We start from the raw sequence: 10,702 nt of genomic DNA, 5'->3' as shown, positions 1-10,702 counted from the left end.
CTTATATTTATCATACCTCTTTGGCTGCATCTTCTTATAGGCTGTTCTAAGGTTACGCATTTGTTACGCATCCAAACTTTGTGCGCACGCGCGCGTGTGTGTGTGTGTGTTGAACCATATTTTTACTTAGTTGTATTATACATGAAAGTAGCAACGCTCGTGGGGTCCTGTATCTTACTCTCCAATTTATCATACCTGTGTATGCGTGCGTGCTCGTATAAATACATCACACACAAGGATGTAACCTTATCTGACCTGACCTAACCTAACCATAGCCCACCTTAATATTTGTCACCCCAGGATAGCCCACTTGAAGAATTGTCACCTGGTCGTTATCTGGGATGACAAATCTTCAGGTGACCTGAAGAATACTGAAAAGTATGAAAACCGAAAAAGAAAAGGGAGATAAAAGAAATCTACTGGCGGCAGATATGGAGGAAGATAAAAGTGGCAGATGTTACGTCATTGTAGATGACGTCACCACAATGAACCTTTGTTGTTTTTATTCTAACTGATTACTTTCAACTTCCGCTGACATTTTTCATGTTATTCACACACACACACACACACACACACACACACACACACACACACACGCACACACATGCAGACGACTTGTTGGCGCAGTGGTAGCGATCGCGGCCGCCAACATGGCGGTCCTGGTTCGAATCCATCCCAGAGCTGAAATAATTTCAGTTACGCTGCTCTACGAGTCTTTACTCCAACTCCCGTGGGAGGGGAGTTATGTGTGTGTGTGTGTGTGTGTGCGTGTAAGATCACAGCATTATCCATAGATCAGTCATAGATGAGCTCTGAGCTCTCTTCCGGGAGGGTAATAGCTGTCGATCACGAGTCCAACACGTGACCCAAGACCATGGTGAAGCACACACACCGGCTAGATGGTGTGGTGTTATCGTGTGATCCGAGTTCGAGACTCGCCCAAGGCTGAAAATTTCATTATCGCTACACTGTTAACCGGCACTCCAACTCTGGTGGGTAATGAGTTGTGTGTGTGTGTGTGTTTACCTAACTGTATTCACGTAATTGTAGTATACAGGAAAGGAGGAACGCTCATTGGGTCCCATCTCCTACTCTCCAATCCATCATTCGTAGCCTCAAATTCATGTACAGTTCCAACTTAATCTATACCCTTGATTTTCAATCATCATATTTAGATTTGAATTCGTGTGTTGTCCCAACTTGGGATATATTACCTTCTAAGCTATTCCAAGTATTTATGCATCTACATGGAAAACTGTGTTTCTTCACATGACCTCTTAAACCCTTCCATCTTTGATCAATTCAGTCCTACGCCCTTCCATCTGTGTCAATGCAATCTGTCCCCTTTAGTGACCTGAATACCGTAATCATATCAACTCTTTCTCTTCAATCTTTCGAAGTTGACAGACCCAATTCTATTACTTTTTCTTCATATGTTTTATCTACCAGGCAGGGGACCAGTTTAGTTGCAACCCTTTGTATTCCCCATATCTTGCTTATATCCTTCACATTGTCTGGAGACCATACAACAGACGCATATTCCAGTCTTGGACGGATCAGGGTTTTGATGAGTTTCAATTTTGTGTGCATGTGTGTTTCTCCAAATAACATTTTTAGAAATATATAACACATATGACCTCTTACCAAAATAGTGAAACTATATTTCATCTATATATTGGAATAAGAAAGAAACAAACATATCTCTCGTTGAGAGCTCTTAAGATCAATTAAAACAAATCGATTGAAAAAAGTTATTTTATTGTGAGATTACACTGGAGGCTGTTGAGATACCCCCTTGTTGATTTATGCACATACAAGGGTCTTTTTACTCTTATAAAAAAAAACTGGTGAGCTGATCAGAACACTTTTGCCTTGACTCTTCGTGGGATGAAAAGAAAAAGGTTCTCCTCGCTCTGCCCCATGCACTCACTCTTGGTTGAAAGCTTGGTGGCGGCATTCTAATGAAAAAAAGTCCTTTGCGTCACCTCTCAGTAACCACAACTCCCGACGTCCATCTTCGCCACGGAGACTTTCCTTTTGCATGCCAGGGGCCTTATCTTGAAGTAGAGACTCTTAAGGGAGTAACTGTACCCATGCCAGCTGTGCCAGATGACCCCCTTTTTCGTTCTCTCGTATTTACCCCTCAAGAACTCCCCCGTGGGAAGCGTTAGGTAGCAATTATTGAACCAAAATCCCGCTCCTAATGTGGCTCCGCAGTTTCCTGTGGAAAAAAGGCATAGATAGTGAAGGTGTTAAAATAATATACAATGGCAACTCCAAGAAAAGAAGGCTAATCACAGAGGCCTGGTCGACCACAGAGGACAGTATCAACAGATCATCATCATCATCATCAATTGGGGAAGTGCAGAAGGAAGTGCTTTTTTTTTTTTTTTTTTCTTTTTTGAGCAAGCTCCCGTGCAGCCATCCTTACCATCCCAAACAACTCTCGACAAGTTCAGTCAACTTGTACCAACCATGAATTCTGTGGGCGTCCCTTTAGTCTCCCCCATTGAGTATTGTATGTACAATTAACTTCAGGGAAAATTGACACATACTCATATACCTCAAACTGACGTTCACGTACTATGCTAGTAACTGGCCTAGACTGTCTTACAGTACAGTCTCTGGTTTGATGCGAGGTCATTCCAGTGCCAAGTACTCCAAACTGATTAAGAAAATTTATCGCATACTTCTGGGCGCACACATCATCCCTGACTTTCTCTAGATGAAACCCAGGTGGATTGCATCTCGGGATTCTCCTGGATTTGACACACAGTCTGAGTATTGCGACTACACACCTATCAGTCCCAAAGAATTCAGCACCTTGATAAACCCTGCAGTTCTGTAGGAGCTTTCGATATCCGTGGCTAATCTGTCGGCATAACTATACCTTGTCCATCGGTGTGGCTCTCGGATCCAAGAACCGCCAATTCTCTGCCCTCCGGACTTTGCGAAACTCAGAATGAGAAAACTGTTAATGTTCCTGGTTCCAGAACCATCGGAGCCAAGACATAGTTCACAGCCAACTGTGTCGGTACCAGTAACCGCATTGAAGTCGCCCAAACCAATAAGTGTGCCTCGTGGTGGGCACTGGTCAAGCTTAACATAGAGCATTTCTTCAAGGTCATATACCCACTGGAGGTTCACCTCAAGCCTAGCTTCATGTGTTTGTACCTAATTTGCAACACCACGGCACTCTGTCCAGCGAGTTTTGTGATTTTGACGAGAATGGGTTTCGAGCCCGTCCCCACCATATATGTCCAGTATGATTGCCATGAACATACGCCTGAATTTCGCCCCGTCACGCCTCTACCCACCACCGAGCCCAACGAGGGGAGACTAGTATTTGACATACATATTAACCCAATAGTCTCAGGGACCATGGGAGAGGAAACGCACCCACCAACTTGACACTAGTAGAAGACACCGCGAACCATGCAGTGTCTTTCCAGGTGATAGTTGCTTGACTCATGGTGTGCATGACAAAGGAATAGAGAGATAAATAAATCAATCATCACAGCCGATTTCCATCTCCACCTCCAGGAGTCCTGTCTCGGTGGTCACTTTTATCAGACCCACAACACATGGGTATTTTATGTTTCTCAATACGATGGGTGACGAAAGTAACTTGAATAAAGAACACCAAAAGAAAGGCCATGTTTACATTGTCCTGATATAGGTTTTGGCTCCATGTCTGTTTAGAAAGAAAGACAAAATTTAACTCACCAGAGCCTTTGTCATTGTCCTGGTCGAAAGCTGAGAACTTGGACCCGTTGCTGACTGTCATCGAGTCGCCAGCGTCTCCCGTGTAGGTTCCCAGAGTCAGCTTGTACTTGTCGTCAGCGCTGTCCACTTGGAAACTGGCATACTGGGCCCAACGCATGCTGCCCTCCCAGTCCTCTAACTCCGCCCTCAATACGTACCGTTTGTGATAACTTAGCACGTGCATGTTCTCATTGCCTGTTGAAAAAATCATATAAATAATGCTCTGTTTGTCACCTCTTTCCTCATCCTATCCATCCTCGTAACCTCCACCACACTTCTCAAACACTTCTTCTCAGACACATTTAGATATATCCTATCTGCCTATCTTAAATTCCAATTCTCTGTCCTGTAGAGTGCCGTAGGCACAATCACCCCTTCACACAGTCTTCGCTTTGCATCCATTCCCAGATACTTATTATTCATTATTCTTTTCACTCTACAGTTTACCTCCACCTCTACTCCTCCATTCCCTGCTACATGTGACGCAGAATGATTAGAAATATTCACCTTCCCTGTCTTCTCTCCTTAAAGATTGACCTCTAGCTCACTGCCCCTTGTACGCCTCATCACCTTACGAGGTGGAATTATGTGCGTAAGCAAATCGGTACCACTTCGAAAATGGCGAAAGACACATTTGTGTCATTTTGATATCCCGTGGGTCAGTTTTGGATGTCCGCAACCATACAGCGCTCCAAGGAGATGATTTAATCGCGTGATAGCATCTGAACTCAGAGGGAAAAGTGACACCCAGTACAGAAGCGACCAACTCTTCGCCACTGAGAGGGGGGAGGGGAGGAAGGGGGTTCCCGTGGACTTGAATGAAATCATCTGTAGAAAGACGGGGTGTTTAGGGAAGGGAGGGGAGGTGTGAGTGACGGTGGAAGATGCACCCCATCAACCTAACCCGTACGGAACACTTGTGCGTTTATTCCGTTTGCCGCTAGGTGATTTCATTCAGCCGAGAAGGAGCCCCCATCCCCGTTGAGGATTTGGAAGTGGACGAGGAAGGCCTTGAGGACACTCACCGAGCCAGTACTCGCCGGCCGGGTTGCCGAAGCCCTCGGCGTACTCTGCGTAGGACCTGTTGAAGTTCTCCTGGTACTCCTCCTCCTGCCGCGCCAGGAGCATCGTCCATCCACCACCGTCGGTGTCCATGTCGCAGTACACCTGACGGAGTAGCAGACGAAGGGAAGATTTTTTTTTTTTTTTTTTTTTTTTTTTTTTTTTTTTCAAAGGCAGACAGGACAGACTGGGGCGCGGGCGGCGATAGTACTTATGATAGTAAATGTAACAATACTTAAAAACAATAGTAAGATAGTAATAGAAATAGTGATTATAGCGCTCATAATAATAATTACAATAACATACATACATACATATACCAAGGCTTTTTTTTCCCTTACCAGGGGGGTAGCCAAAAAGGACAAGGCACAAAAACATTCCCACCCATTTCATCCCCGAAAACACTTCACACCCCTCCACCCTCCCTCCCATCTTAGCACCTCCTAGATGACGGGTCATCCCTGCACCCTGTCCACTGCCCTGGGTCAGAAGCAGTGTCGCAGGACACAGCACATCCACAGCAAGGCCGCTTCATTTAATCGGCGACCCCCCCTCTCCGTCCCCCCATATAAAGGAGAGGACGGGGAGAAATCCCTTCGGGCTGCGTCAAAAATTTTTGCTCACACACACTACCTCACCCCCATTCCCCCGTCCAATCCACCTCATGCATCACAACATTTTCCATATACAACCATTCTCCATTGACACCTGTCTTCTGTCCTCTCCCGTCCTTCCTCAACCGACATTCCCCTCTTCCCCAAAGCCCCCTTCACCCCATCCATCCATCTCATCCTAGGACGTCCCCTCATGTTCACTCCCTCCACATCTGCCTTCCATACCTCCTTTACTAGTCTTTCTTCACTCATTCTTTCCATGTGTCCAAACCATCCTAATACTCTTTCATCCACCCTATCTCCCAGCTCCCTTTCCACCCCTGTTCTTCTCCTCACTTCCTCATTTCTCACTCTATCTAGCCTAGTAACCCCCATCATACTTCTCAGACACTTCATCTCAAACACATTCCAGTTCCTTCTCTCTTCCTCTCTCATGTTTCATGTTTCTGCTCCATGCAGTGCTGTTGGCACAATCACTCCTTCATACAGTCTCCTCTTAGCATCCATTCCCAGATTCCTATTCCTCATTAGACTTTTTAAACCACCAAGGCATTTACTCGCTTCTCTCAATCTACATTCTACCTCCACTCCACCCTTTCCTGCCACATTTGCACCCAAATATCTAAAACTATCCACTTCCTCCAGTTGCTCTCCCTTAATGCTCACTTCCAGATTACTGCCACTTTCACCCCTTGTACATCTCATCACCTTACTTTTACCCACATTTATCTTCAGCTTTCTTCTATCACACACTCTCCCAAACTCTGTAACCAGCTTCCTCAATCCCTCCTCCGATCCTGCCACAAGCGCAGTGTCGTCCGCAAACAACAGCTGGCTCACCTCCCACTTTTCTCCATTTTCCTTAACCATCTCCAATCCCTGACCCACTACCCTTGCATTCACCTCTCGCACTACCCCATCCATGTATAAGTTGAACAGCCAGGGTGACATAACGCATCCCTGACGAAGTCCCACCTTTACCTCAAACCACTCACTCTCTCCATTTCTAATCCTGACACAAGCTCTACTACTCTCATAAAAACTCTTGACAGCTCCCAGAAGCTTTCCTCCTATCCCGTATATCCGCATAACCTCCCACAGTGCCTTTCTGTCTACCCTGTCGTAAGCCTTTTCCAGATCCATAAAGGCCCACAAAACATCCTTCCCCTTACCTATAGCTTTCTCACATATCTGTCTTACCACAAAAACCTGATCTACACAACCTCTACCTGTCCTAAACCCACACTGTTCCTCACCAATTACTCCCTCTGTTCCTCTCCTAATCCTCTCAATCAAAATCCTCCCATAAGCCTTCCCAACTACACTTAACAAGCTAATCCCTCTGAAACTACTACATTCACACTTGTCCCCCTTTCCCTTGTGAAGTGGAACTATACACGCACTCCTCCAGTCCTCTGGCACTCTACCTTCTCTCCAGCAAACATTAAATAACCTCACCAACCAGTCCACCATCACTATACCTCCTTTTTTAAGACATTCTGCATGGCATCCATCCAGACCAGGTGCCTTACCCGCCTTCATCATCCTGACTGCTGCCTTCACTTCATCCTTCCTTATTTCTCCTCCATTTTCCTCACTCATCACTCTCATTTTCTTAGCATTTCCCACTGCAGCTATCTTTCCCTCCCTATCCTCCTTCACATTAAGCAACTCCCTAAAATATTCTGCCCATCTTCCCCTTACTGCCCTCTCCTCCATTATCATCTCTCCATCTGCACCTTTTACCTTTTCTTCCCCACTTGATTCGCCTCCTCTTCCTCTCTTAATTTCCTTCCAAAACATCTTTTTATTACTTTCAAATTTTTCTGTCATACTCTTACCCCACTTCACATCTGCTCTCCTCTTTGCCTCCTTTACCTTTTCCTTTACTTCTCTTTTCTTTTCCCTGTACGTTTCATATGACTCCCTCATCCTACTTTGTAACCAATCTGTGAAAGCTCGCTTCTTCTCTTCTACAACCTTCTTCATTTCCTCATCCCACCATTCACTACCCTTCCTTCTATTTCCTCCTGACCTTGTTCCACACACCATCCTTGCACACTTTGTGACTCCCTCCTTGAACCATCCCCATTCCTCCTCCACACCTACCTCCATTCTATCCTTCACTCCCTCCCACTCCTCCTTCAGCTTCCTCTTGTACTCTTTCTCCTTTTCCTCTTCGTCTAGAGAGTTCACTCTAAGCACCTCCCTACCTTTTGTCCCTTTCCTCTTCCTCCATCTGTCCTCCACTCTGAACTTACCTTCCACCAGAAAATGATCTGATATTCCCCCACCCTCTCCCCTTAGCACATGTACATCTCTAACTCTTCCTATCATAATCCTATTTACCACTACATAGTCCATTAAAGCTCTATCTACCACCTTTCCTTCCACCACCCTCTCCCATGTGTACTTATGCTTGACTTTCTTCCGAAACACTGTATTTGCTATCATCAACTCTCTTTCTAGACACATTTCCACCATCAACTCTCCACTACGATTCTTTCCTGGAACTCCACATTTCCCAACCACTCCATCAATTGGCTCCTTTCCTACCCTAGCATTAAGGTCTCCCAGTACTATTACATTTACACTTCTCCCTAAACCCTCTATGCACTCATTTAAATCTATCCAAAAGGCCTCCCTTTCTTCTACATTCTTCTCACTGCCAGGCCCATATGCACTTACAAAAACCCACATCTCCTTTCCCAGTTTCACCTTCATCCACATTATCCTTGAGGAAACCTCCTTTTACTCCACTACATGTTTACCTATCTCTTCACTTACTAGTATAGCCACCCCTTCCCTCCCTCGCCCTCTCTTCACTCCTGATAACCTCCCACTTACACTCCCAAACTTACAATCGCCCTTCCCTTTCAGCTTAGTTTCACTCAAAGCCAACACATCCATCTTTCTTCTCACAAACATACTACCTATCTCTTCCCTTTTACTCTCATCTGTACCACATCCACGCACATTAAAAGACCCAAACCTTAGGGTGCTGGACTGAGGCCCTCCAGCCCCTCATATGCCTCTGCCTTTTTTTTTTTTTTTTTTTTTTTATCAATAACAATACTGATAAAAATGATAATGACAATGATAGCAATAGAAATATAATAATAATAATAACAATAATAATAATGATGATAATGATAATAATGGAAACAATAATGATAACAATAATTGTGATGATAACCATCATTATCACCACCATCATCATTCTTTTGAGACCCGACTGGGGGTGATGGTACTGGAAGGCGAATCAAATCGCCAGGCGGCATATCAGAGTAACGGGGAAAGTGCCACCCGGCACGGAAGAGGACCGCCGGGGCTAACGACGACCAGAAGAAATACTTTAAAGTCGAACTGCCCGGACAGAGAGCCAACGAGTTCGATGATAACCCACCCTCCCGAGTAGGAGTGACGTGACAAGTGACGACGACCGTGGTGTATGTGGGGTGGACGGCGAGAGGCCGCTCGACCTCCTCCTCCTCCTCCTTCTTCTCCTCCTCCTCTTCCTCCTCCTCCTCCTCCTCCTCCTCCTCCTCCTCCTCGTACTCCTACTCATCCTCCTTCTCTTCGGCAACTACTATAGTAGACTGACCATCACCAACAACAACTATAACTATAGCAGAAAAAAGACACCCCTGGCTCTTTACACACGACTGAATACAATCGCCTAGCGTCGACCAGAACAAAGATTCTGAAGGAGGCTACAGGGTCAACAGAGAGAGAGATAGAAAGGAGAAGGCGGGACCTACCTGCATCGTCTTCTTGCACTTGCAGGAGTAGGGCTGGACCGTGTAGACACCGCTCTTTGTGTGACCCAGGAGGAGTAGGTCCATGCAATCTGCTGGAGGAAGGCGCCCTTCGCCCTTGCCCCCCAGGAGCTCCACTTCCACTGGAGAGGCGAGGGTGCTGACGGCGTCGGGGAGAGGTGAATCTCCCAGAGGCAGAGGCGGTGGAGTCTGGGGGGAGGCGGGTGCGGCGGCGGACACAGGGTGTGGAAGTGCGCCCTTGGGAGGAAGAGAAGGCTTCCTTCTGCAGGAGGTGGCGTCTTCTTCTCGGCGCTCGAGGAGCCCCGACAGCGCCACCAGATGCGTCGAGAAGTTGTCGAGGACGTGGACGATCTTGTCCGCCGACATAGACCCGGAGGAGAAAGAGGAGTAGGCTCCGTCCTGCGACACAAAGAGGAGGAGGCGTTAACTGAGTCAGTGCAAAGGGAAGGGAGAAGAGGGAAGGTGGCGTAGTGGGTCCATACGCACAGCTGTGTCAGAGCCCCGTTGGTGGTAGACCTTGACAGACTTTCTTCTGGCTGGCGTCGTGAACAAACGGTAAATTCCCAACTGCGGAGACTTTCTTGACGAATCGAGAGGACTCAGTCGAGACTCGCCTTCCGTTGAGCTCTGTCGTCCATCTAAGGAGTCTAACACCAGCCAGAAGCAAATCTTCGAGGCCTGCCACCGCCTTCCAATCATTTAAGAAAAAAATGTATTAGTAATCATCCCCTACCACGTTGAGGTGCAGAGGCGCGTTGCTAGCGTCGAGGAGAGAAGATTTGTCTCTCTCGGTGCCATCTTCGTGTCCCTCGGTGTCGCCCTCGGCGGCGGCGACCTCGAGACCTCGACTCCCCATGAGGCAGTAGACGAGAAGGAGCAGCCACAAGAGTGAGAAACTCATAGCGGAGGACTGAGGCGTACAAACTAGGTTGCGGTTGCAACAATGTATGTATATATATGTGTGTGTGTGTGTGTACATACACCAAGAAGTGCACCGTTGCCACTAACTTTTTTCATGACGATTGTCTACCAACGGTTAACCAATGAATTAAAGATTAAACCTCACAGAGGTTATGGATTGCTAACAGCCTCAACGATCCTCATTGTGAATCCGCTAACAAGTAAGTTAACCTGGTAACCCACCTAACTAACCTGACAGAAGAAACTGGCAACTCGGTGGCCTCTTGAGGACACTTTACTTGGGAAATTCCTCCTGTGGATCCCACAAGGGTGAAATTACATGATGTGCTCATTAGGCCCCCAAGTGTTTATTACTTCATGTTTTACTGTAAACATGACTGAGACTGCGTTCGTGCGCACACACATGAGAATGTGTATACTCGTAGATAGATAGAGATGGTGGGAAGAGTGTGGGGCAGAGAAAGACAAAAGAATGGTAAGACCAAAAACAGGACGCATGGGGCCTTTTCTCTTTGTTCTGGCCGTCGTCAGGCTATCCGATTGATCTCCATAGCAGAACCC

At 46.5% G+C, this 10,702-nt stretch overlaps 1 protein-coding gene across 2 annotated transcripts; it reads right to left on the bottom strand.

Annotated features, from left to right (window-relative positions):
* Positions 1-1,741: 1,741 nt before the first annotated feature.
* Positions 1,742-10,140, bottom strand: LOC143018562 (fibrinogen-like protein 1). 2 transcript variants are annotated; one of them, XM_076174043.1, is made up of 5 exons: positions 9,954-10,140; positions 9,203-9,619; positions 4,791-4,932; positions 3,727-3,960; positions 1,742-2,221 (listed from the first exon to the last, which is right to left on the bottom strand). In XM_076174043.1, the coding sequence occupies exons 1-5, from the start codon at positions 10,119-10,121 to the stop codon at positions 1,989-1,991; spliced, it is 1,194 nt and encodes a 397-aa protein (XP_076030158.1). In that variant the 5' UTR covers positions 10,122-10,140; the 3' UTR covers positions 1,742-1,988. The 2 variants fall into 2 exon arrangements, with proteins under 2 accessions (XP_076030158.1, XP_076030159.1); XM_076174044.1 differs by lacking the exon at positions 3,727-3,960.
* Between the last annotated feature and the right edge of the window lie 562 nt (positions 10,141-10,702).

The sequence above is a fragment of the Oratosquilla oratoria genome, chromosome 35 (genome assembly GCF_046742065.1).
Source record: "Oratosquilla oratoria isolate Oo_2021 chromosome 35, ASM4674206v1, whole genome shotgun sequence".
Lineage (NCBI taxonomy): Eukaryota > Metazoa > Arthropoda > Malacostraca > Stomatopoda > Squillidae > Oratosquilla > Oratosquilla oratoria.
The sequence above is the reverse complement of the archived record's forward strand: the minus strand, read 5'-3'. Positions and strand labels throughout refer to the sequence as shown.

Coding starts and splice junctions, on each gene's coding strand:
- LOC143018562 (XM_076174043.1), bottom strand. CDS start 10,121: ATGAGTTTCTCACTCTTGTGGCTGCTCCTTCTCGTCTACTGCCTCATG. Junction 4,933..9,202: donor AGTGCAAGAAGACGATGCAG/GTAGGTCCCGCC, acceptor CTACTCCGTCAG/GTGTACTGCGACATGGACAC. Junction 3,961..4,790: donor GGCCGGCGAGTACTGGCTCG/GTGAGTGTCCTC, acceptor TTTTTTCAACAG/GCAATGAGAACATGCACGTG.